Here is a 27,658-nt window from a genome sequence, read left to right on the forward strand (position 1 = left end):
TTGTGAACTGGTTGAAGGAAAGAAGTCAGAGAGTTGTGGTCAATAGGAAAGAGTCTAGTTGGAGGCCTGTATCTAGTGGATTCCTTCAGGGGTTGGTACTAGGACCAGTACTATTCAATATATTCATCAACGACCTGGATGAGGGAACAGAGAGCAATGTCAGCAAGTTTGCTGAATACACAAAACTGGGAGAAGTGGCTGACACACCAGAAGACTGTGCTGCCATTCAGCGAGACCTAGACATGCTCTAGAGTTGGACAGGGAGAAACTTAATGAAATTCAACAAGGGCAAGTGTAGAGTCTTGCACCTGGGAAAGAACAACCCCAGGTATCAGTATTGGTTGGGGACTGACCCAAAAGCAGCATAGGGAAAAGGGATCTTGGGGTCCTGGTAGACAGAAGGATGACCATGAGCCTGCAGTGTGCCCTTGTGGCCAAGAAGGCCAATGGTATCCTGGGGTGTATTAGAAGGGGTGTGGTTAGTAGGTCAACAGAGCTTCTCCTCCCCCTCTTCTGGTGAGGCTGCATCTGGAATATTGTGTCCAGTTCTGGGCCCTTCAGTTCAAGAAGGACAGGGAACTGCTTGAAAGAATCCAGTACAGAGCCACAAGGGAGTGGAACATCTCCCATATGTCAGGAGGATGGAGCCAGGCTCTTCTCAGTGATGTCCAGTGATAGGACAAGTGGCAACAGGAGCATAGGAGGTTCCACATAAACATAAGGAAAAACTTTTTCACTGTGGGGGTGACAGAGCACTGGAACAGGCTGCCCAGAAAGGTTGTGAAGTCTACTTCTCTGAAGACATTCAAAATCTGCCTGGATGCATTCCTGTGTGACCTACTATAGGTGATCCTGCACTGGCAAGGGGTTTGGACTAGATGATTTTTCAAGATCCCTTCGAACCCCTAACATTCTGTGATTCTGTGACTTCTTTTAAATGTATGTTTAGATTTAAGGAAAAAAAAACAAACTAATATCATCTCCCAAAATACTTGGTAGGAATAAGGAGTTTCTCTTGTCTGCCAAATCTGCATTTTATCTCAGTGGTGGTATTTTAATTAATACTTACATCTGGTTTCATTCTCTTTCCTACACTTCTCTGGTGAAATGAATGAGAAATTGCTTGGTGATTCAAAGATCAGTAAATTAACTTGAAAATGTCATATGCAGGTACATACAACCAGTAATCCTGTGTAACCAGACCTACTGTCTGTGCTGGAACTGACATATAAAGAAAAGTTAGACAAAACATAGGATTTTGAAATTTTAAAAAGATATTAAAATTAACAGCTACATATGAACACATTCAGTGTTTTAAACCTGGGGCTGTTTAGGTACAGGATTAGAATGTGGTATTTAAAGTACAAGAATCTATGTCAAGTGATCAAATCTGAATTGTATTTTATGATTTGTGTAAAGTTGATTGTGTTTGGGTTTTTTCTCACTTTGTTGTTTCAGATCTGTCCAATATGTGCAGCATTACCTGGAGGGGATCCTAATCATGTCACAGATGACTTTGCAGCTCATCTTACACTGGAACACAGAGCTCCTAGAGATTTAATATCCTTTCTGAAGTTGAGACTGTTCCTTATGACAGCTGTAGATAGTTGTTTTGATTTTGGTAGTCAAGTGGCTACATCATATTTTTTAGGATTGGTGTTTAGTTATAGGTGATCTGTATGTCTGAATTTTTTATATGTATATATTTTTACATCTATCAGACTGTGAATGGGCTTTAGGTGTAGCTTGGCAGTTTGAATATGTGTTTTTGTTTTATTCTAGATAGCAAAACCTGTTAAAAATGGTTTTGACACCCAGCTGCTTCTTTCTGTATTGCAGTTTTTATTTGCCCTTCTTGGTTATTAGTTCTAATGGTATTTTTTGTATGGGAAAGCAACAATTCAGATGCAATAGCGTATTGCAAGAATATAATAGCGTAATTGCAAGACTGAAAGCAGTACATTTCACCAAAAGCAAATGCGTTAGAGAATACTTTGAAATTGAGTGTTTTTAAGCATTTTATCAGTTTTATTGCTGTATTTCAATAGGGTAGTTTCAGCCTGTTATTTATTGACTTTTTTAAAGATATAGCTAGGAGAGCTATCAGGAGAGTTCCTAGGTATTAGGGCTGTCTTTCATTGTAGTGATATGACTATTCTCAACCACTGAAGAGCTGAAAGTGTCAGGTTTTTCATACAATTTTCTTTTGCATTATTTGATCTTGGGAATATTAACGTGTCTTTTTTTTTTTTTTTTTTTGCTGTACAAAATACCTAGAATTCACACTTCTGGAGCTTTTCCTCCACCTTGCACATCAGTGATGTCAGATAGTTTTTAATTGGTAAATGGAGACTCTGGACAGCTCTTTAAATTCCAGTCTCTTTCTTAAACAATTTTCAACTGGTTTACTGTTTAAAGCATTACTTTAGTCTTGGCTATGTAAATGATTCTAGCTGGACTGTTTTCCATATATGTTTACAATGAGTTGAGAGTTCCAAATGCTTTTTTAACCCCAGCATAGGTGGATGAGACATCAATATACTCTTAACTAGTATTTAAATAATGTTGTTTATCTTAAAAACATTTGGAAATGTGTAGTTAGTAAGGTATTAAGATCCTTTTCTAAATGAGACCAAGGCTGGAATTTTTCAAAGGATTTATATTAAGGATGTCCTAGTTATCTTATTTCCCAAGTTTACTTTGAAAGAATCCCAAAATGGGGACATTTTTCTGTCAGATTGTATTGGTGTGAGAGCTGAAATTCCCCCACACCGACAATAACCAGGCTAGCTCAGTCTGGAAAGCAAATGTAAGCTGTATTTACAAGCAAATCTACAATCTATGATGAAATGCAATGAATATGTACAAATATACACAATTCACAACATTTACAAATATATACAATCAATAGAAAAGTACAACCAAGCTCCCTTTGCTTCCCCTGAGGGGACCTCCCAAGGGGCCTCCCCCCCAGACCCCCCTGGCAGAAGGCAGAGAGATAGAAGCAGAGAAGCTGTTAACTTAGCTCGCCAAGATCAGTGTGTTGTCTCCAGCCAGAAAAGAAGAAGCAGCAGCAGCCAGACAGCCCAGCAAGTTGCCCCGACTGCCCCACTTTGTTTTGAGTAGTGGTTCCTAAGCATTTCTATCTATCCAATGGAAGTGTTTAGAACAATCATTATTTTGCTTTCTTACACCCAATAGTGACTTATTTACATTCTTTAACTTTCTCTGCTTGAACTTTGCAAGGAAAAATTAAAAAGACAGTTTTAAACCATCACACAGATGTAGCTATGGAAAGCTTCCCAGAGTGCATGAGAGCAGTAGTCAATCAGTAAAATATTAGTGACAATGTTGTCACTTCCAATATCCAGTATAAACATATTCAAAAGGGGAACAAACCAATCTTTGCTAGACGACTATATTCTGTCCCAAGGGAGATTCCCTTCCCTCAAACCCTGCAAGTGAAATGGTTTATGCTTTATAGTGTAATAGATTTGAAAGACAATAAATTCTTCCTGTATAGTAACTGGATATTCTTACTTGCCAAAAGAAGTTTGGTAATTTTTCAGTCTTCAATTTCTCAATATCGCATGGAAATTAATTCTATACCATAATCATGTGGGATTACATTTTATACTATATAATTGTGGAATAAGTACATTGGCCACCAGTCTGATACAAATAATGGATTTTATACAAGTGATAAACATACTGGGTTTGAAAATAAGAAAATTGGAGATGAGGTGAACTGAAGCTACTAATTTAGAAATTGGAAAAATAAGATATGTCCAAACACATTATTTCCTAGCTTAGTAGTAAATTGCACTAGTGCTTCCTAAGATAAAAGGAAGCTTTAGCTACTGTCTTGGGAGGACTCATATGTTAACACTGTTCTGAGAAAGATCATCTTTAAATTATTTGTTGATAGTCTCTTTAGTATATATGAAAAAACTTATATTTCAAATCATAGTTTTTATAGACATTTCCTAAGAAATGTGGAACATAAAGTGAAAGGGCTTGTTTTCATAATTGGAGCAAATTGGTGTGGAGAAAGAGAGGGAAGATGAAGCAAAGGGATATGAGAGGAGTGAATCCTTTGTTGACCTGGAGTGGGTGAAATTCCTTGGATAAAAGTATAAAATGCAATAATTACTGTGTTCTCTTGGTAAGAATGGCAATAAAGATTTGTAGATAATTTTCAATATTTAAATATCCTTCTTTCTCAATATTGATGTTAAATCCTTATGTCTATTGAGTAATGTGTTCTGCTGAACATGAATCATCAGTTTAAATTGCCTAGTAGAAAACTTTGATCCAGAAGTCAGAAAATCCATCCTGACGTTTTTTAGACATGATAAAAAGTCTGGGAAAGATGAATTTAGTGCAAGCAGTCTTGAATGCCTTGGGTTCAGATCTATAGGTCTGACTAGCACCATAGATATGATTGCATTATGCTTATAAAGTTCAAATCACTGTTTTATGAACAAGGAAATAGTGTATTGCCTGATTATTCCACCTAGTAAATGTTCATACTGTTTAATACTTGATAGTGAAAGACTTTTCTTAACTGTTTGATTACGATGAATCTAGTGGTGTTCGGCATGTACGTAGAATGTTTCACCCAGGCCGTGGTTTGGGAGGCCCCCGTGCACGTAGATCAAACATGCATTTTACTAGCGGTTCCACTGGTGGGCTTTCATCTTCTCAGAGTTCCTATTCTCCAAGCAACAGAGAAACCATGGATCCTATAGCTGGTAAGAGCTATAACCACTGATTTTATCTGAGTCCTTAAATAGACTTTGAAACAAAATCCAAGATGATAATAGTTGCCTTGTTTTTATGTGTTTTGAAAAAAAGAAAATGCTTACCAGTGTTGGAATTGATGGATGTTTACTGATGAAAAGTATCATCAATTAGATTGTGTACAGGGATTGATTCTAGAACTTCTGAAATGAAAAATAGTGTGCCTCTAAATTTAGAGACTTCTAGGCTCATTCCCATGGCTGACCACAGGTGGTATGAAAGAGCGTTTGAGGTTGGAAGGGACGTTTCAAGATTATCTAGTCCACCACCACACCCCTCTCCCATCCAGCCCCCAAAGCAGGGCCACCTAGAGGAGGTTGCTCAGGACCATGTCCAGACAGGTTTTTTAATATCTCCATGGATGGACTCCACAATCTTTCTGATCTCCCTCACAATAAAAAGTGTTTTCTTGTGTTCAGATAGATTTCATTTGTTTTAATTTGTGCCCATTGCCTCCTGTCCTGTCAGTGGGCAGTATAGAGAAGAGTCTGGCTCCCTTTCTTTCATGTATTTCTTTCTTGTATTTATATGCACTGATAAGATTTCTCCCCCTTGAACCTTCTGTCTTACAGGCTGAAGAATCTCAGGTCTCTTAGCTTCTCCTCATATGTATGTATGTATTTAAAAAAATAATTGTTTCTAACCACTATTACCTACTTCAATGCATCTAGCTTTAATTTGTCACAGGCATAGAAGTGTTAGAGATGAATCTTAAGTTTTTTAGCACAAACCAAGTGCTGTACTTGAGTTCATCAAGATGAAATTAGTTCAATTGGTATATTATTGATAGACATTTAAAATGTGCCCAGTTTACTTTCAGATTACAGTTGGGAGGTATTATAACTATATTTCTTAATTCTCAAATAACTGTATTTTAATAAGCATTTTATAGAGAGCTGAGTGATAACCCTGCCTTAATCCTGTGCAAGGGGAAGGTAAGCCTGAAGGCAATGTTGAGCTGACTGACAGAAGAAACTCACAAGATGGAAACTGGATCCTTGTCTCTGCTCAGGGCAGAAGGAGGAACCTTGCCTCTTCCCCTAAAGTGCACATATGTAACAGACATGATGATCTGGGATTGGAGAATGAGGAGCACATGAGTAACTGAAAGGATCCAAGAAAAGCCAACCATGTAAAGATGATCCAACCACTCACACACATTAGAACCAGTGTCACCAGAAAAGCACATAAAGAATTAATAATTGGAGATTCCTTACAGAGAGGCACTAAAGCACCCATTTTCCATCCCGACATTTTCTCTATAGAAGTTTACTGCCTTCCAGGAGCTCTCATTCATGATATTACTGTGAAGCTGCTGAGCCAGGTGAACCCTACAGGTTATCATTCACTTCTGCAATTCCACATAAGGTCCAATGATACTGTAACAAGGCAACAGAACCTGAAGTAATGTTAAAAGGATCTGGAGCACCAGTGGTGTTCTCCTCTGTCCTCTCAGTCAGAGGAAGGGGTTCAGGAAGAAGATGACAAATTGAACAGGTGAATGCCTGGCTGAGTAGCTGGTGCCATATTCAAGGTTTTCGCATCTAGGATCATGGATCTGCCTTTGAGAAGCTGGGTCTGTTGGGAGCTGATGAGATTGGCCTGACCAAGTGGGATAACAGAATCAGTCAGGGTTGGAAGGGACCACAAGGATCATCTAGTTCCAACCCCCCTGCCATGGGCAGGGACACCTCACACTAGATCAGGCTGGCCAGAGCCTCATCCAGGTATGGGCTTAAACACCTCCAGGGATGGGGCCTCAACCACCTCCCTGGAAAACCCATTCCAGGCTCTCACCACTCTCATGGTGAAGCCTGAATCTCCCCACTTCCAGCTTTATTCCATTCCCCCTAGTTCTATCACTACCTGATATCCTAAAAAGTCCCTCCCCAGCTTTCTTGTAGGCCCCCTTTAGATACTGAAAAGCCACAACGAGGTCACCTCGGAGCCTTCTCTTCTCCAGACTGAACAGCCCTAACTCTTTCAGTCTCTCCTCATAGGAGAGGTGCTCCAGCCCTCTGATCATCCTGGTGGCCCTCCTCTGGACACGTTCCAGCATGTCCATATCCCTCTTGTAATAGGAGCTCCAGAACTGGACAGAGTACTCCAGGTGGGGTCTCCCCAGAGCTGAGTAGAGGGGGAGAATCACCTCCCTTGACCTGCTGGCCATACTTCTCTTGATGCAGCCCAGGATCTGGTTGGCTTTCTGGGCTTCAAGTGCACATTGACAGCTTATGTTGAGCTTCTCATCCACCAGCACCCCCAACTCCCTCTCCTCAGGGCTGCTTTCTAGCCAGTCACTGCCCAGCCTGTATTTGTGCCTGGGATTGCCTCGACCCAGATGCAGGACCTTGCACTTTGTCTTGTTGAACCTCATGAGGTTGCCTTGTGCCCACCTCTCCAGCCTGTCAAGGTCCCTCACCAACAAGCTGTTACGACTTATAAGGAGAGCTTTAAACTAGATTTAGTGGAGGAACGGGATGGAGTTTTCATCACCAGACAAGAGACAGGGGCCACTGATGTATTAGGAACCAAGAGAGAAATGCTTATGAAGTGCCTCTGTCGTAGTTTGGCCCTGGCTGAGGGCCAAATGCCCACCAAAACCACTCTATCACTCCCCTTCTTAGATGGTGTAACAGCATGAGAGCTGAAATCCCCATCCCACCCCAACAATAACCAGGCTAGCTCAGTCTGGAAGCAAATGAAAGCTGTATTTACGAGCAAAAGTATAATCTATGGTGAAATGCAATGAATATGTACAAATATACACTATTCACAGCATTTACAAATATGTACAATCAACAGAAAAGCACAACCAAGCCCCCTTTGCTTCTCCCATGGGAATTCCCCAAGAGACCTCCCCCCTAAGGGGCCTCCCCCCCAGCCAGAAGAAATCCCCCTAGACCCCACTGGCAGAAGGGAGAAAGTCAAGAAGAGAGGCTTGTTGAGTTCAGTGTGTTATCTTCAGCCAGAAAAGAAGCAGCAGCCAGACAGAAGCCCAGCAAGCAAGCTGAGAACCACAGTGCCCAATTCCCCAACCTTGTTTTGATTAGAGATTCTTACACATTTCTATCTCTCCAATGGAAGTGTTTAGAATAATCATTATTTTGCTTTCTTACACCCAATAGTGATTTATTTACATTCTTTCACTTTCTCTGCTCAAACGTTGTGAAGAAAAATTAAAAAGACAGTCTTAAAACCATCACAGTCCACTCCTTCTAAACAATTCCATTGGCTGCTACTACTATCCATCTAATCTAAAACAATATCTACAACGAGTGAATAAAGATCATGGTCCATTCCAGCTATCTCAGATGTAGATGATTCAAAGAGTCAAATCACAGGAAAAACAGCAAACAGCTTGTTTCCTCGCAGATAGAGCGAAGAAAGGAACAGGGACTCTCAGGTGACTCAGGGCTCTCAGGGTTCTTAGGGTTCGTGCACCATAGATCTTATGGATTCTCCTCTTGGGCGCAATGTAATATCTGCACAACACTCTGAATTTAACCTCTTTCAGCCAAAGTTAGATTTCTTTGTGGAATACACTGAATTTCACCATTTTCTTGCATCACCCAATAGGTGTGCCCAGGACCTTCAGCAGAAACCCCCCATCGGACAGGTTTGGCCTCTTCTGAAGGAGAAAATACCCAAACAGTTTTGCTGAACAGATTCTTTTCTCTGATAACAGGAACTCTGTCACCTTCTTCCTTTTACAACAAATCTGACTGAACAGGTCCAGCTCGATTCACTGAACTTCTACTATTCACCAACCAGGTTGCTTGTGCTAAATGCTTCTCCCAGTTTTTCAAGGATCCACCCCCCATGGCTTGGAGAGTGGTTTTCAGAAAACCGTTGTAGCGTTCGATCTTCCCTGCAGCTGGTGCATAGTAGGGAATGTGGAATATCCACTCGATGCCGTGCTTTTTGGCCCAGTTTTTTGCAATATTGTTCTTGCAATGTGTTCCGTTGTCTGAATCCTCTCTGGAGTTCCGTGTCTCCACAGGATTTGTCTTTCCAGACCAAGAATGGTGTTATGTGCAGTTGCATGAGGAACTGGATAAGTTTCCAACCATCCAGTGCCTGCCTCTACCATGGTCAGTGTTCTTAACGTCTGGACCAGTTTGGACAGGTCCCAGACCCATCGCTTGCACTACTTCTCACTTTATCTGGTCAAAGGCTCCTTGTTGCTCAGGACCCCACTGTAAACTGTTTCTCTTTCGAGTCACATCATAGAGAGGTTTCACAATCTGACTGTATCCAGAAATGTGCAGTCTCCAAAATCCCACTATACCTAAGAAACATAGAGTTTGTTTCTAATTGATGGGATTTGCCATGGCAGAGATTATCACATCGATTGGAATGTGACGGCGACCATCTTGCCACCACACTCCCAGAAACTGGATTTCTCTGGCAGGTCCTTTTACCTTATGTCGCTTGATAGTGAAACTGTCTAGCAAGAGAATGTCAATGATTTTGTTACCTTTCTCAAATACTTCTTCAGCAGTTTCACCCCAGATGATGATGTCATCGATGAACTGAATGTGTTCTGGAGCTCCACCTTTCTCCAAAGCATCATGGATCACTGCATGACAGATGGTTGAACTGTGAATCCAACCCTGGAGCAAACAATTGAATGTGTACTGAATGCCTCTCCAGGTGAAGGCAAACTGAGGCCTGCATTCCTCTGCTATGGGAATAGAGAAGAAAGCATTAGCAATGTCTATGGTAGCATACCATTTGGCCTGCTTGGATTCCAGCTCATATTGGAGTTCCATCATGTCTGGTACAGCTGCAGTCATGGCCGGAGTTACTTCATTCAAGGCACGGAAATCAACTGTCAGATGCCACTCTCCATTCTGCTTTCTCACAGGCCAGATTGGACTGTTGAAAGGTGAATGAGTTTTGCTTATGACTCTCTGACTCTCCAGCTGACGAATCAAGTTTTGAATGGGCACCAAAGAGTCACAGTTCGTTCTGTATTGTCTGTGATGCACAGTTTGAGAAGCAACCGGCAGCTTTACATCCTCTATCTCATGTTGTCCCACAACTGCAGATTCATCTGAAAGCTCAGGTCTAATAGACAACTTCAATTTTCCTCCATCAATTTCTACAGCTGCTATTCCAAAAGCCCATTTGTAACCCTTAGGGTCTTTGAAACGCCCTTCTCTCAGAAAATCAATTCCCAAAATACAAGGTACATTAGGTCCCGTTACAATAATATGTTTCTTCCACTGTTTCCCAGTTAAACTTATATCAACCTCTATCTTAAACAACTCTTGAGATCTACCAGTGACTCCCTGAATAGTTACAGATTCTCCCCCTTGATAAATTGATGGTTTTATGGTGCACTGAGCTCCTGTGTCAACCAAGGCCCTGTACTTCTGAAATTTTGAAGTGCCAGGCCACTGGATGTATACATCCCAATAGATTCTGTTATCTCCATTATCCCTTACCTCCCCCTGGTGGAAGGCAGGGCACCCCTAATGGTGGGGATTACCTCCACATGTACAGCTAGCACAATGTCTGTTTGGAGAATTAAAATTACTGTTGGAACTATTAGAGTTGTTCTGGGAAACTGAGGAAGTGACAGCTACCCTTCTGGTATCGTTACCTCTGGCTGTGCCCCTCTGCAGCTCCCGTAACCTCTTGAAAAGATCAGAAGTTGGTTGACCATCCCATCTGTTCATGTTCTCACCAAACTGATCACGCAGAGTTTTCCAGATACTCCCACGTGATTGCCTCTGCTCTCTGTTTTGGTTTGACCTATTCTGGCATGGCCTTCTTGGAGGACATCTGTTCCTGACAGCTGAAACTTGTATCCATCTGGAGGAAGAGGAATCGGCATCATCATCGTCATCATCTTGAGTTCGCTGTCCCCATACTCCTGGTGCAATCCTCCATGCCATTTCCTGGATTTCAGAGGCAGTTGCTAGTTTACTAGGGCCCATATCCTGTCCTACATCTCCATCATCCATGTGTGGTCTCAAGAAGTCTGCAAGACTTTTAAGGCTAACCTTCTCTTCCTCATTAGAAGGATCTTTCTTAACATAGGGACCCTGAACAGAAGGATCCTCACCTCCTTCTGCACCTTCTGCACCCTTTCCTGCAGCATCTCCACCTCCTCCTGTGGCTCCTTTGCACTTTCTGGTGAGAGTGGCAACCAAATTCACTGGTTTAGCTTTCACATTCGCAGCAGTCAGCAGGAACAGAGAGATTCTGTGCAGAGTCAGCAGGTACTCTTTGGGACCCTGCAGCTGCTGCTTCTTCCATATCAGCAGCAGAGGGAGGAAGAGACTGTGCCTTGTTAATGGCACCTGCCTGGGTAGTCACGACTGTTATGTCAGATTCTGGCAAAGTTCCCAGAGCTACTGGCAGAGTTCCTGCAGCTGCTGCTAGTGGCTCTGAGCGAAGGCTATCAGCAGCTTTCTCAATAGCCCTCTCTTCCCTGCACTTAATTGTGATCTCCTGGACACTGTAATTGGAATCAGAACCTAATTCCGAATCTCTCTGAGCTTTTCTGTTTCCTTTTATTTTTCGTCCACGCAAGCTGCTAGAGCAAATAGCCCCATGTCTTTCTCAATACAGTGCTACCAGTATCCATATGATTATTACAACAAACACCAGATTCAAGCTTAGCATAAAAATCAATTTAGGGTTCCATTGGTTCACATAACCCTCAGCAAGAAGAATAGCAACCTCAAATGCTTCTGCTGGCTGATGTGTAATTGAGTTACCATAACTCCCTATTCCAAGAAAACCCGAACAGTCACCCAACAGCTTTCAGCAACTTGTTCTTACCCCAAAGAAACAGCTTATATGCCACATATCTCACAATCTTATCTATCATGGCGGAAATGGCCCATTTATAGATCATCACACTGATAACAGAGTAAATAAGATGCCAAACAATCCAAAACAGCTTCATTTTGCTTCCTAATCTGAGCAGAAATAAATCATACAAGCAATTGCCTCACGTTGGACTGCCAAAATAATGAATTGTAACAGTGTGAGAGCTGAAATCCCCATCCCACACCAACAATAACCAGGCTAGCTCAGTCTGGAAGCAAATGAAAGCTGTAATTACGAGCAAAACTATAATCTATGGTGAAATGCAATGAATATGTACAAATATACACTATTTGCAACATTTACAAATATGTACAATCAACAGAAAAGCACAACCAAGCCCCCTTTGCTTCTCCCATGGGAATTCCCCAAGGGACCTCCCCCCTAAGGGGCCTCCCCCCCAGCCAGAAGGAATCCCCCTAGACCCCACTAGCAGAAGGGAGAGAGTCAAGAAGCAGAGAGGCTGTTAGACTTAGCTTGTCGAGTTCGGTGTGTTATCTTCAGCCAGAAAAGAAGCAGCAGCCAGACAGAAGCCCAGCAAGCAAGCTGAGAACCAGACTGCCCAATTTCCCAACCTTGTTTTGAGTAGAGATTCTTAAACATTTCTCTCTCTCCAATGGAAGTGTTTAGAATAATCATTATTTTGCTTTCTTACACCCAATAGTGATTTATTTACATTCTTTCACTTTCTCTGCTCGAACTTTGTGAAGAAAAATTAAAAAGTTAGTCTTAAAACCTTCACAGATGTACAGGGGAGTGGGAAAATATAACAAAAGCACAGGAGTCAAGGTAGAAACAATTTAAAAGAATACAAAATAAAATCAAAGGCTGCACACTGAAACAAGAGCAAAGATGTTATTCTCTTCTTCCCATCAGCAAATGATGTTCGGTCACTCCCAGGAAGCAGGGCTTCAATACATGTAGCGATTGTTCCGGAGGACAGATGCAATCAACAAATTTCCCAACACTTCCTTCTTTCACTTAGCTTTTATATGTGAGCCAATGTTATATAGCATGGAATACCCCCTTTGGTCAGTTTGGGTCCCAAGATCTTGTCATCTCTCAACCTATTGTTGAGGGGAAAATGCCTTGGTTCTTGGCTCAGCAGCAGCTTGGCTCAACACCCAGCTATATCACTGCAAAACACAGCACTAGAAAGATGCTCTGGGGAGAATTAACTCCAGCTCAGCCCAACCAAATAGAGTCTCAAAGGACATGTTCCTCTGAAAAGGTGATAGCCCAGCTGAAGTGCCTCTATACCAGTGCATGCAGCAGGGGGAGTGTGTCGGTGTGAGCTGAAATTCCCCCCCCACCAACAATAACCAGGCTAGCTCAGTCTGGAAGCAAATGAAAAGCTGTATTTACAAGCAGAGTCTAAAATCTACAATTAAATGCAATGAATATGTACAAATATACAAAATTCACAACATTCACAAATATATACAATCAACAGAAAAAGCACAATCGATCTCCCTTTGCTTCCCCCCAAGGGGACCCTCCCAAAGGGGCCTCCCTCTCCCAGGAGCTTCCCCCCCAGACCCCCCTGGACAGAGAAGCAGAGTTAGTTAAGCAGAAAGTTGTTAACTTAGCTGCCAAGGTCAGTGTGTTATCTTCAGCCAGAAGAGAAGAAGAAACAGCAGCCAGACAGCCCAGCAACTGCCCCCACTGCCGAACACAGAATGTGCAGAATGGCTACTTTGTTTTGGGTAATAGTTCTTAAACATTTCTATCTATCCAATGGAAGTGTTTAGAACAATCGTTATTTTGCTTTCTTACACCCAATAGTGACTTATTTACATTCTTTCACTTTCTCTGTTCTGAACGTTGCAAGGAAAAATTAAAAAGACAGTTTCAAACCATCACAGGGAGCAAAGAGGAGGAGCTGGAAACCACTGTGCAGCTAGAAAGCTATGATCTAATAGCTATCACTAAAACTTGTACTTAAAAAAAGACAGACTGCACAGAGCTGCCTTTGAAAAACAGCAAAGAATGGAGGCTGAGAGCTTATGAGTAAAAATTAGGGGCCAAGACAACAAAGGAAACCTTATGGCTGGTGTTTACTCTAGGAAACCATATCAAGGGGAGCCTATAGACAAAGTGCTCTTACTTCAACTATGGGAAGCATCACACTCACAGGCTCTGATCCTGCTGGGGGACTTCAGCCACCCTGACATCTACTGGAAAATTTGGATAATTTTTTAATCTGAATGATAGCCCTACCGGAGGAGAAACATTACTAGAACTGCTGCTTACCAACATAGATGAACTGTTTGGAGAGGTCAGGATTGGTGGCAGCCTGGGTTACAGTGATCATGCCCTGGTGGGATTCATAATTTTGAGGAATATGGACCAGGTGAAGAGTAGATTCAGGACAGAGCTACAGATGTCATCAACCAGGACTTCTGTAAGGCCTTTGATACAGTTCCCCCCAACATTCTTAACTCTAAATTGGAAAGATATGGATTTGATGGATGGACTGTTAGATAGATAAGGAATTGGCTGGATGGCTGCATCCAAAGAGTTACAGTCAATGGTTCAATGTCCAAGTGGAAAGCAGTAATGAGTGGTGTCCCTCAAGGGTCCATATTGGGACCAGTACTATTTAATATCTTTATCACCAACGTATACAGTGGGATTGAATGCATCCTCAGCAAGTTTGCAGATGACACCAAACTGTGTGGAGCAGTTGATTTCCTAGAAGAAAGGGAATCCATCCAGAGGGACCTTGACAGGCTTGAAGAGTGGGACCACGAAGTTCAACAATGTTCTGTGTCCAGTATGTGTCCAACTCTGGGATCACCAGTACAAAAAAGTCATGGACTGACATGACAAATTGATGAGATGGATGCCAATATGGTGATCAAAGACCCATTACTGAAACACCTGAGGAGATATATATCCTAAAGCAGCTGATGCAATGTGGGCAAAATTACAAAAACTGCAGCTGTGTGATTATATAACTTAAGCAACATTCTTTTGCTAACTCAGGGACCTCTCCACTTCCCTATCTAAGAGGTCAAGATAGCCACAGACAGATGATTCTTTTAGACAGATACCACAAGGCTCTACTCCCATGGTTTCATGCTCACAAGCATAACTCCATCCTTGTTGCCTAACTGATCTTTTAAGGAGAACTTAGATCCTTCAGGTCCACTCCCCACATCTCCCCCTTCTTTATTAATAAAGAAGACACGGTTAACCGTACGAGTTATAATACCCTTCACACATTGTAGCATACAGGGAACACATATTAAGATACCAACAAACACCAGCAAACACATCAAGCCAATCTTCAATATTGCCTGAATCCATCCTGCCAATCCCCCAAACCATCCATTGAACCATCCAAAGCCATCATCTTGTTTTAATTTCTTGACACCCTTTTGCAGGTTTTGGATGCTTGCATGGACAGATACTGAGTGATCAGATAAATTCATAAAACACAATCCTTCAAACTCTTGGCAACCATGACCTTGGGCTAATAATAAAAAAAATCTATGGCAGCCCTATTTTAAAATGTTGCATGCCTAACCAAATCAACATCGAATAATAGTCCACTTAAAGCTAGAGAGGTGGCATTACTTTGTTTAGACCACCAACATCCCACTTTATTAAGAGTCGCCAATGCTTGAAAAGCAGCAACTCCAGGTGCCAATATGGATGCTGCTGTTATTTTTTCAGGACCCCAGAAATCTATATTATCTTTACAATCAGGTTGATAGGTATGAGCATTTCATTTATGCCATTTAAATTTATATGATATAATCATTGATATGTTTGGTGTTAAATATTGTCAACCTTCCTAAACTACAGGGTCCCCCTTTGATATGCAAGGGGATGCCAAACTATGCTCTATCCCCACAAATAAAAAAGAGACCATGGGGTAAGCTCAATGGACTATTGCTGGCTTTTGACACTTTTACAGCAGTATAATTACACCAAGCACTACTATTTCTATAAGCAGCTAAGCTAGCATTTACAGATTGACTTAATGAGCTATTTTTTCCACTATAATTAAAATACAAGCAATAATCCATTTCAACTGTCCCTAACAAACCTATTTCTTGCAGTTCTAACCCATGTGAGCATGTTTCCTAATTACACAACAATTAAGCAATCATGGTATTCAGTCCAAATTCAGATGTCATCTGGTGTCGTTCACGTGCGATCAACCTCAGATCGATGCCATCAGTCTCAGTTCAGCATGACAGTCATTGTGATGAGTCTCAGGTCAGCTAATTTTCAGCTTCGTGGGCACTGCTGTCATCACAGTTAGCCTTCACTTGGCTGTGGTGTTCCCTCTGGTGTTTCACACATGCGTTGATTCCTGTGTTGTCAGCTGAGATGTTTGCAGTACCAAGTTGCAGAACTGATCTCTCCAGCTCATGACATGGTTTGACTTTTCCTTGCTGGTATCACTGACAACCTGTAGGTGATAAAATACACACACATCCCTTTCCTACATTAACAAATCTGCTGGCCTTTCTAGGCTAAATCTCTCTGTATGTGATCTATCAGAAAATTCCCCCTTTTTTTTTTTTTGTTAAATACAAACATAATCCTTATCTTAAAACACTATCATGAATATAAAGACTAAAACATACTGCAATATCCCTATACTAAACTCTTGACTTATGCTAATACTAGAAATCCACAAGAAACTAAAAAACTATTCATGTAATAATTCATGTAATAATTAGTACATATTACCAGAGTTTAGAACTCATATTACCAGAGTTTAGAGCATGTAACAGACCTGCAAACATTATTTATTTTTCTCATTTGATGGTTATCAGTAATTAGTAAAATAATATATTGTTTGTAGTTAATCTTGATATGAATAGTTGTGCTGATTAAAAGTGACTTGACCATTTACTGCTGGCATTCCAAATGTTCCTGATGCAGAGCTACTGCTCTGTGCTTTACTTCCCTGAACAAAAAGCTTAGCTTCAGAGGATTATATCTGGAATGTAAGGTGAAATAACAGTAAGGCTGTAATAACAACTTGCAGCTTTAATGAGGGTTGACTAGACAGGGGAAAAAATAATCTACTGCTTCTGCCCTCCTTGCATCAAACATGACAAAGCAGTACTCACAATTTTGTGTGGAATATAATCTGTCGTACATCACTGAGCAATAACTTATTATTAGTGTTTATTGTGGGAAATGCTTAGGATGGGCAGAATTTGTCACAGCCTTGAACTTTGTAGGAAAGGAATCCAGACTAGACTTATGTATTTTTTTTTTTATTGATAGAATTTCTCTTTTTCCATCAGAGGACAAAGTCTCACAAAAAAAAAAAAAAAGCCCTGCTGTGGTCAAATATTTTTCATATAAAACAACATTTGAAAAACCTTTCTGAACTCAATATTTTCTAAAAACATCTGAAATGATACTGTAATATTTGTCTTTTCTGCAGCACAGCTTCTCTCTGGGATATGTATTGAAGGTGCATGAGGGGATATGAAGCCACCAACTAAAGTCAGACTTGAAGTGGTTCTTTAGTCAATAACTTTTTTTATTTGAAGATAAAATGTTAGAGAATTGTTGCACAGGATATTGCCTATATGGCATTCCTCATAGATCGACTCCTATTGGTTTAAAAAGCTTTAAGCTTTGACTCTCTTATTTATGCACAGTTCTGTACTCCAGATGATTCTTAATCTTCCTTACCTTATGGGCTTTGAGACTTGGGATGCTTGTAATAATCCATGAAGCTTTACAAATCAATACAATTTGTTCATTAATTTCATTGATGACAGGTTTTAGAAAGCAAAGGAATTGATATACTGGTATTCAGGAAATATTTATTCTGTTGTGTATTTAAGCAGATTTCACTGTAGAAACTTCTCTCTTTTCTGGCAGAGCTTTTATCTCAGTTATCAGGCGTGAGACGTTCTGCAGGGCAGCTCAATTCTTCTGGCCCTTCTGCTTCTCAGTTACAGCAGCTGCAGATGCAACTGCAGTTGGAGCGACAGCATGCACAGGCAGCAAGACAACAACTGGAGACTGCACGCAATGCAACTAGACGCACTAACACGAGCAGCATTCCTACCACTCTCACACAATCTATAGCAGCAACCAATACATCTAACACAGAAAACAATCAGCAGACTATACAGAACTCCCAGTTTCTTCTTATGAGGTAATCTGTGGTTTTAACTCTTCTGCCGTTTCTGTTTTCCATGGTCCTGTTATGGACATAGAGTTCAGTGAAACACTAATGAAGCATGTAGTTGAGATACTATGCTTTTGTTTGCATTTGTAACATCTCCTTTTCAGTCCTTCTGCATGTTTGTTCCTAGGCAACGAATAAATACTAATTGCTGTTTTTCAGTTTGAAGTGAAACATAAGGGATATTACTTTGGTAAACCATGCTTGTTTACCCTACTACTGATAAAACAAAAGCCTTTACAATAATATGTTTCAAACTTTTATGCTGATAACATGCAGGGTCAGAACTTAAAAGGTAGTTTTATTTAATAGGAAATGAATCTTTAATGAAGGCTGAAGGTTGAATAGAGGTTTATATAGAAAGTATTTTGGATTAAAAAAGCAACTAAGGAATGTGCTATTAATAAGCAGAATACATATCTGTTTCAGAAAGTATAGTTAGATCCTAGAGTTCTGTAGACTAGAATAGTACAGTTTGAAGAGACCTACAATGATCATCTAGTCCATCCTGCTATAGAAGAGTTGCCCACTCTCATTACAGCTCTTTTAGGAGGTTTAGAATATTGATTTTCTGGATTCAAGGCGGGGAGATGGGTGTGTTTTTCCATTACATGTTCAGAAAGAGCACAAGCATTTAAACAGTTTCTGTGTCTAGAAACCTGGGTTGGGACAAGTTATTGCTGCCATGCTGATTTTTATCAAAACTTGTGATAATACCTGAATCCGCAACTTTTTAAAAATAATAACTTTAATGAAAGTATCTGCAAATGCCAGTCACTGATCTTGTGAGCTACGATAGAACTGGGGCAAGCAATTTCCTTGCTTCTATTAGTTGATGGTGCATGCACCAATAAGTGAAGTGAATGATGTCCTGTGCTTTGGGAATCTCTAGGCATGATGTGTGTAATAATGTATTTTGTGTCATGCTTGCATTTACAGGCAGTCCTGTGGACAAAATGAGCACTTAAGGGGTGGCTAGAGAATTTTAACACCCCTTAAAAAAAATCTCCCTGAAGGGAAAGAAACTTCAGAAATAGTGATTTTTATTTTTTCCTTCAGCCTCAAAAATCTATTTCTATGAAGCATCTAGGAACAAGTTTGTGAAATGTCCATATTCTTGCACCAGCTCTTGCCAGATCTGTACATGTCAAAAGAAGTGCAGCAGTGCCTAGGTTGTTTCTCAAATTCAGATGCTTTCAGATGTTATTCGGCAGGCATCAGTCCAGTTGTTTAGGGAATTAATGAAAGCCCATTTTCTTGATGATACTACTAAGCCTCTCTTCTCTCTTTCTGTGATGCTATGCAGGTTGAGTGATCCTAAGATGTCAGAAGCAGAGCGTCAGTCAAAGGAAAGTGAACGGGCAGATCGCAGCTTGTTTGTTCAAGAGCTTCTATTGTCCACTTTGATGCGGGAAGAAAGCTCCTCCTCAGATGAGGATGAACGAGGAGAGATTGCTGATTTTGGTGCTATGGGCTGTGTAGATATTATGCCTCTAGATGTTGCTTTAGAAAACCTAAATTTAAAAGAGAATAATAAAGGAAATGAGCCTCCTCTTTGATGGCATCCCACTTTGCAGACAATGTCCTCTGTGCTCCATTTGCCAATGAAAGTGGACAACTACTATCTTGGGTTTGTTTTGGTGATTGTAACTTCAGGTCTGTCACTCTTGTTACATTGTGTACATTCAAAGGAAGAGAGCAAAGATATATATGATAATCATTTCCACTTAACCAATTTTTACTTTTAGCAGGTAAATATAGGTCGCAGTGCAGAGAAAAAGGCTCTGTGTCCTGTAGCTTGATGTGCAAAAAGCTCTCCTAATACTCCACATTCAAACTGAAAATGAAAAAAGATGAAAAATCTCTAATGAAGCTGCTGTGTGTATTTATGAATATTAATGAATAAAAGTTGCTTGGATGGTTTACCTTAACTACTGCATGACTTTTTTAATTTTTTTTTTTCAGCATGCATGAGTTTTAGCGACCTTGTCATTTAAAAAAAGTAAGTACAAGGAGTAAAACTATAAAACCCCAAAGCTTTCCCATTATTCAAAGGTAATGTAAAAAAAAAAGCCAGATTAATGCTCACTAGCAGTTTGTGGCCATGAAGTAGCCTTTGAGTAACACATGAGCAATGACCTTTTTATGTGCTCTCCCTGAGTATTAATGCAAACTCTGCAGTGGGCTATATTTTTGCTCCCAGAGTGTGACCTTTTGCTATATTGTGGCCACTGAGTTGCCCTGTTAGATGTCATATACATACGGACATGAATTTTGTATTCATCTGTAGGAGACAAAACCTAAAGGCCACTACTGGAATCTACCACAAAGGGCTACTGTGTGCCCTAAAACCAAAATTTGTTCACGTTTCTTTAAAATTTTCCTTTTTGTGTTAAATAAACTTTATTTAGGTATAAATGATTCATATATACACTGTTGCGAATGAGGACAGGGTAACCTGGATTCTGTTGTCTTAATTCTAAGCCTTCCACAATCCTTATAGTTTTGAATTATTTATATATTTGCTTCATAGTTTGCAGAGACTCCTTAGTATCAGGAGAACTTGAGGATTTGACTTCCCAGATATCTACATATGTTACAACTGAATTCTTAATGTTAACTTCCTATCAACCTTTATTTATTGGTGACTTAGTTTATATTTCTGACATTAAAAATAAAGCCTTTTTAATTTGAGTCATGCTACCTATTTGCCTAGACTGTAAATCCTATAATGTTTGGGGTTTTTTTTATGAATGATTATAATAGCCCCAAAGCATGGGACAGCATGGCTTTAGTTATTTGGAATGTAAAGTTAGCTTATAAAGATAAAAAAACAAACAACTTCTAAAAATTAGATGTGAAAACCTGATGATGTTCCTAAGAGAACTGTGATATATATGTTAATCTAAGATAACAGCAACAAAAGAAGCTACCCCAAAGGTTGACATTTGGGTTCCATTCCCGTTTTCTCAATTCTCAAATTCTGATTGTGCCCAATTAGGACTGTATTAGTGTTGTTTTTCTTTTAGTCTCTGCAGCAGAAAATGTTTTAAGGGAACTTTTTGCACTTCTGGTTATTTCAGGAGTTACTCTCAATGAAAATTCACTTTTAATTGATTGTTGAGAATGTTAAAAAAAATTTAATCAAACTGTGGTCTTTCTGGACACATTTTCTGCACATTACAAAAAGATTCAGTTCAATAAAGTATTTTAAGGGTTATTGTTCCATTGATTCTTTGTTGATGCATTATCCAGATAGCTGTAGAAGAAATTCTGGTATTAATCTGTCCTTCACAATTGTATGCAAAGGCATTTCATGGCAAAACCCTAAGTGATTTACATAAACACTTCTTTTTTATGTGGATATTCTGTGCAGTAGTGCATGTAGTAGTGATTAAGCTTGCAATCTTATAGTTTCTGTCACCGTTTAAGGTTTCAGGGCAAAAACCCCACAGGACAGAATTTGGATTACCCTCCCCTCCCTCTCCCCCCTCAGGGAAAAGATAGGCAGAGGAGGTAAGGGGTAAACAAAAGGGCTTGCACCGAATTGGAAGTTAATTTTAACAAATAATAAAAGGTATTAAGGGAAAAGGGATGTACAGAGAGATTGAGGGAAAGGATATATACAGATATATACAAAATTCGATCTTGGATGGCAATGGATTTCCCCACAGACATGGATGCAGGCCCGACCACACGAGGTTTCCAGCAACAGCTCCCCACCAGGCAGGAAGGCGAAAAGGAAGAGAGAGTGAAGGAACTTCCTGTGCCCTTAAATAAAGGATAGGCAGGAAAGGGGAGGGAATAACATGACTCGGTGACCCCCACCCAGGGTCCTAGGGTCCACCTGCCCACCTGTTAACCCTTAAACACTTCATAGATGTCAAGGGTTAAGGCTGGGCCAGCCTCTAGATGAATGACAGATGCTCTGTGAGTGCCTCTCCCTTCCCAAAGGGGAAGAGAAAGGGAATAAGGGAGAGATTTATGGATTGGAAAAAAGTAAAACAGCTTTAATGAAAATAATAAAAATACAATTAAATATAAACAAATATATACATAACTAATACTGAATCCAATGTGCCCCTGATGGCAATTACATCCCCACCGATGCTGTGGGCAGGCATGAGTGAAGTCCCAGACTGGACTCAGCAACAGATGGGAACCTGATTAAGGAGCTGGATTCTGGAACTTGAATCAGGAACACACAGATCAGGATCTAAGGCAGAAGAACAGAAAGAGTCCTCCTCAGACACTGGCCACTGAAGAACAGCTTGACTATCCTGATTCCTCAACTTTATACTGAATATGATCTATATGGAATGGAATCCCTTGGTCAGTTTAGAGTCACCTGTCCTGTCTACTCCTCCCTGCATATGCAGCCTTTTATTCTATACCCCCAACATGGTACATAAGACTTAACAGTGACCTTGGTCTTTAGGAGCAAGTCTAAGCAAGAGCCTTTCTGCACACCAATCCTTAGTAGTAACTATAGACATCAAGAATTATCACAACTAGAAGAAGACAGTGTCTGCTGTTAACTTCAGAAAGTGCAGTTACATAGAAGAGACTGAGCTGAAAAGTATTAGTTCTGTTCTAGCTCAAACCAGGACACTAAAAAACATTTGTTTAAAAACAGTATCTTAATGAATAGTATTTTTTATTTAAAATCTATATATAGCTTGTGTAGTGAGGATGTTTATTTTACAGGGTTTGCAAGCTCCATTCAGCTTTTACATAAAACACTCGGAAAGCCTGCAAACTCTTACTGTCCATGTTTGTTATTAGAATCTGAGTATCTGCTGGCTTACACTTGAAATTAAATTTAGTTACTGAATTAACTCCTCTAAGAATCACAAGTGTGGTAGCCTTTGTTAGCTTAGAAATAATGTCAAACAGTGACTGGGAGAGTGTTGTTCTAGCACTCTACTGCAGGGAAGTATTCTTCATTGAAAAAATGCTTTCCAGAATTATATTTTTGTTATTCAGCCAGTCGTCCAGAGCAACTGCTTCGGAAATGGTCTGGCCAGCAGTGGAGAGAGAGATGTCAGTGTAGAAGTGGTTTCCTGAAGGTTTCCTTTGGTAGGAAAACACCAGGGGAGCAGAGATATCTGTCAGGAGCCACCAACTCTTATAGGATATGCTGACTAGATGTGGGTATTGCCAGTGCAACAGTGTACTGATTTAAGCTGGATCATATATCCTACACCATTCTGAGCAATGCTTACTGCATGACAGGGTGGAATAGGGAGGAGGTGCCAGGATTCGTTAGACTCGGGGTGCTAATAGTGCCAAGTTGAGATAACAAGAGAATTCAAATCTGTGACTGTAAATTTGTTTGCCCAAATGCAAGCAACTGCTTTAACATGTTTCCCTTCGTGTTAAGGTGTTCGCTTTCCTGGCTGAGTTATGTTTTCTGGTGGTGCTATATAAGCTCTAATGCATTTTTTGTACTTGCATTCCCTATGTTAACATTCATGATGCTTGTATTTGTCACTCTGGCAAAATGACTTAAGGCTATCCTGCTATTGTGCTTTTAATGGCATGTCTGATATGGTGTAAGTGGATTATTTCACCAGTTGTTTGGTTAGGCTGAGTTTTCTATGTGGTGTCATCATTTATGAGTAATTTCACCCAACTGATGAATGGAACAGAAGAGAGCATTTACTCACCTTTAGAGGGTTTCAAATATCCTTGGGAAGGAGGCTTTGGCAAGCTTATTGGTAAACTGGTACAAACCCTCAACCTCTGGAGACAGCTTCTAGCAGGTGTAAGGGACAATATAAGGGATCATCACGGAAGATGGATAGCTATGGAGAAAGGCATCCAATACCTGAGGGATCTAGCTGTGCTGGAAATGCTCTATAATGACACAAATGACAATCCTCAGCCTGTAGACCCAGATGAGGTAGTGTGCACACCAGCCATGTGGAAAAAGTTCCTATGAGCTGCAGCACCATCATATGCCTGCTCATTGGTAATGTCAGTCTGGGCCATGACAGATGGCCAAGGACAAACAGTTGGATTAATTGGTTAGCCTGCTCTGGCAATATGAGGGAAGTCTCTCTTCTAATGCATAGGCCTCTGTTTCAGCCATGGAGGAACTTACTCAAAGGTTTGACCAACTCCAGGAGAACTTGTCCCACTCCCCTGCTGCACAACTTAGTATTTTAGCTATAAGAAGACATCTCCCTGTCCAAGAGAGAGAATCTGGAAAACAGACACCATGAAATATCCTCTGTTTTTCCTTATGTGACTGGGGGAGGACATGAAAAAGTGGGATGGAAAGTCCACTTCAGCCCTAGCTGCGTGAGTCTGTGAATTGCAAGGAAATCCTTCTCAGAAGAATACTACCCCAGTCTGCAGTGGGAAATCTTCCAAAAAGATCAAATGAATTGACACTGACTCTGATCCTCTTGAAGGGACCTCCAAGGCATTCTTAGAATACACAAGTGATTCTGATCAGGATTAGAGGGACCCTGCCTCCAACCAGGAGGAGGAGAGGGACAATCGGGTCTATTGGTCTGTGTGGATCTGATGGCCTGCTGCAACCACGAGAGTATAAATCTTTAGTGGATATGGGTGCGCAATGTATTCTGATGCCATCAAACTATGAGGGGGCAGAACCTATCTAGATTTCTGGGGTGATGAGGGGATCCCAACAGCTAAGTGTGTTAGAAGCTGAGGTGAGCCTAACCAAGAGTGAATGGCACAAACACCCCACTGTGACTGGCACAGGGGCTTTATGCATCCTTGGTATAGACTATCTTAGGAGAGGGTACTTCAAGGATCCAAAAGGATACTGATGGGCATTTGGTATAGCTACCTTAGGGAACAGAGGAAAGAAAATGATTGACTGCCTTGTTCAGTCTTTCAGAGGACCCCTTTGTAGTGCAGCTGCTAAACATTAAAGATCAGCAAGTGTCAATTTCTACTGCAAGAAAAAGGTTCCAGGAAAATACAGACCAGTGAGCCTCACCTCCTGTATTAGTTTGGGTTAAATTAACGAGGTGGGAATTATAAAATATAGTTATTTTTATTTTCCCAATAACCCCGCCCCAAAACTATGTACAAAAAATGATAGAATTATTTACAGGTTCTATTCCGTTGTGAATTCTTCCAGGATGCTTAATGGCAATTTTGACACAATTTAGAGAGTTCAGAGACTGGAAAAAGCTATGACACAAATAGCTTCACCCATTTATAAACCAAAGGCCAACCAATAACCCTTAGGAAGATATGAGCAGGCCAGGGTTTACTCACGAGGATTAGAGTAGGAATTTGGAGATAGTCCCTAGCTCGCGCTCTCTGCTGACAGGCTCCAGAAACTGTTGGTTTGTAATCCAATTCGAGGCTCAGGCTTTATCCCAGGGCTCTGGACCAGACACTCGAAGCAAGGAAGGACACTCGAGACGACAAGGCTTGAAGTGAGGCGAGGCTTCAGCAGATGTGAGCAAGGCTTGAGCAAGGCAGATTTGAGCAAGAAGGATCTGAGCAAGGCAGATCTGAGCAAAAGCCCCCAGGCTACCTAGCCACTTGTATATATACAAAATGCCAGAGGTCACTTGGTCCAATGGGGCACTAAAGCTAGCATGTAGCCACCCAATGGAAAAGCGTTCTGCCAGGTTATGACCATAAAAGGCAGAGGCCAGGACCTCGTATCTGGAGAAGCTTACGTGCTCTGACCCCAGATAGGCATCTTGTTTACCAGACAGGCAAGGTCTTGTCCCCTTTGTTCCTTTTCCTGCGTTGCCCTGTTATTGTGACAGGAAGGAGGGGAGAGAAAGGACCTGTCTAGACATCTTGAGGCCTGTCTGGATTTGCACTGGGCCATGTGTCATGGCCTACCACCACACCTCCATCCCTGGAAAAATGATGGAGTGGCTCATTTTGGAGGTCATGTCTAGGCACTTGGAAGAGAAGATGATCAGGAGCAGTCAGCATGGATTTGCCAAGGGGAAATCATGATTGGCTAATCTAATAGCCTTCTACGATGTTGTAAGAGAATGGGGAGATGCAGGGAGACCAGTGGATGTAGTCTATATTGATCTTAGTAAGGCTTTTGACACTGTCTCCCATAACATCCTTGTGATTAAGCTCAGGAAGTGTGGGAGAGAACAGTGAGATGAATTAGGAAATGGTTACACAATAGAGTGCAAAGAGTAGTGATCAATGGTGCCAAGTCCAGCTGGAGATCTGTAACTAGTGGGATCTCCCAGGGATCAGTGCTGGGTCCAGTCCTATTCAACATCTTCATCAATGACATTGATGAGGGGACAGAGTGCTCAGAAAGTCTGCTGACAATACCAAACTGGGAGGTTTGGCTGATATGCCTGAAGGCTGTGTGGCCATTCAGTGAGACTTGGACAGACTGAGAGCTGGGCAGGGAGAAACCTAATGAGGTTCAACAAGGATAAGTGCAGAGTCCTTCATCTGGGAAGGAATAATAAACTGCACCAGTACAGGTTAGGAGGCAATCTGCTGGAAAGCAGCCTCATGGAGAAGGACATGGGAGTCCTGGTGGATAACAAGTTATCCATTGGTCAGCAATGTACCCTTGTGGCCAAGAAGGCCAATGGGATCCTGAGGTGCATTAAGAGGAGTGTGTCCCGCAGATTGAGGGAGGTTCTCCTCCCCCTCTACTCTGCCCTGGTGAGGCCACACCTGGAATACTGCATCCGGTTTTGGGCTCCCCAGTTCAAGAGGGACAGGGATCTACTTGAGAGAGTCCAATGGAAGGCTACCATGATGATTAATGGACTGGAGCACATGCCCTATGAGGAGAGGCTGAGAGACCTGGGGCTTTTTAGTCTGGTGAAGAGAAGACTGAGAGGGGATTTAATAAATATTTATAAATATCTGAGGGCTGGGTGTCAAGAGGGAGGGGACAGGCTCTTCTCTGTTGCACCCTGTGATAGGGCAAGGGATAATGGATATAAACTACAGGACAGGAGGTTCCACCTCAACATGATGAGGAATTTTTTCACTGTGAGGGTCACAGAGCACTGGAACAGACTGCCCAGAGAGGTTGTGGAGTCTCCTTCTCTGGAGACTTTCAAGACCCATCTGGATGTGTTCCTGTGCAACCTGTGTTAGATTCTATGGTCCTGCTCTGGCAGGGAGGTTGGACTCAATGATCTTTGGAGGTCACTTCCAAACCCTAACATCCTGTGATCCTGTGACTGGGACCATGGAGACAACAGAGTATATTGGGATGTTTTTATTAGGTGGCCTGGCACATTAGTGGTACAAAAGTACAGAGCCCTTGTAGACACCAGTGCTCAGTGTACTCGGATACCTTCTAATTATAGAGGGGCAGAATCTATAACCATATCAGGAGTTATTGGAGAGTCCCAAGAGTTGACTTACGTTGCAGGCTGAAATAAGCTTGACTGGGAATGATTGGGAGAAACATTCTATTGTAAATGGTCCCAATGTGCCTTGTATTCTTGGTATTGACTTTTTGAAGAAGGGATATTTTAAAGACCCAAAAGGGTATAAGCAGGCTTTTGGAATAGCAGCTGTGGAGACCGAAGGCGAAGACCAGCTGTCTACTAGGCCTTCTCAGATGACCCTTCCGTAGTGGGCCAGCATGAGGTACAGGATGTGAAACTGCCAATTGCCTCTCGTACTGTACATCGCAGGTAATATCGAACCAACCAAGACTCTTTGGTGCCCATACATCAGCTGATTGATTGACTAGAAAGTCAAAATGTCATCACAAAGACTCACTCACCCTTCAACAGCCCGATATGGCCAGTGTGAAAGCCAGATGGAGAGTGGAGACTGACAATAGAATATTGTGGCCTGAACAAAGTGATTCCTTCTATCAGCGCA

General features: G+C 41.3%; 1 protein-coding gene across 1 annotated transcript in view; it reads left to right on the plus strand.

Annotated features, from left to right (window-relative positions):
* The window catches only part of LOC128979896 (E3 ubiquitin-protein ligase KCMF1-like), a 37,115-nt gene extending 17,732 nt beyond the window's left edge, over positions 1–19,383 (plus strand). Inside the window, exons 5-8 of the mRNA XM_054398294.1 lie at positions 1,459–1,560; positions 4,577–4,754; positions 17,515–17,794; positions 19,131–19,383. Of these exons, the coding sequence (XP_054254269.1) occupies positions 1,459–1,560; positions 4,577–4,754; positions 17,515–17,794; positions 19,131–19,383 (813 nt within the window). The remainder of the gene's footprint in view (positions 1–1,458; positions 1,561–4,576; positions 4,755–17,514; positions 17,795–19,130) is intronic.
* The last annotated feature ends 8,275 nt before the right edge of the window (positions 19,384–27,658 follow it).

This window comes from Indicator indicator, assembly GCF_027791375.1.
Source record: "Indicator indicator isolate 239-I01 chromosome W unlocalized genomic scaffold, UM_Iind_1.1 iindW_random_scaffold_48, whole genome shotgun sequence".
NCBI classification, from domain to species: domain Eukaryota; kingdom Metazoa; phylum Chordata; class Aves; order Piciformes; family Indicatoridae; genus Indicator; species Indicator indicator.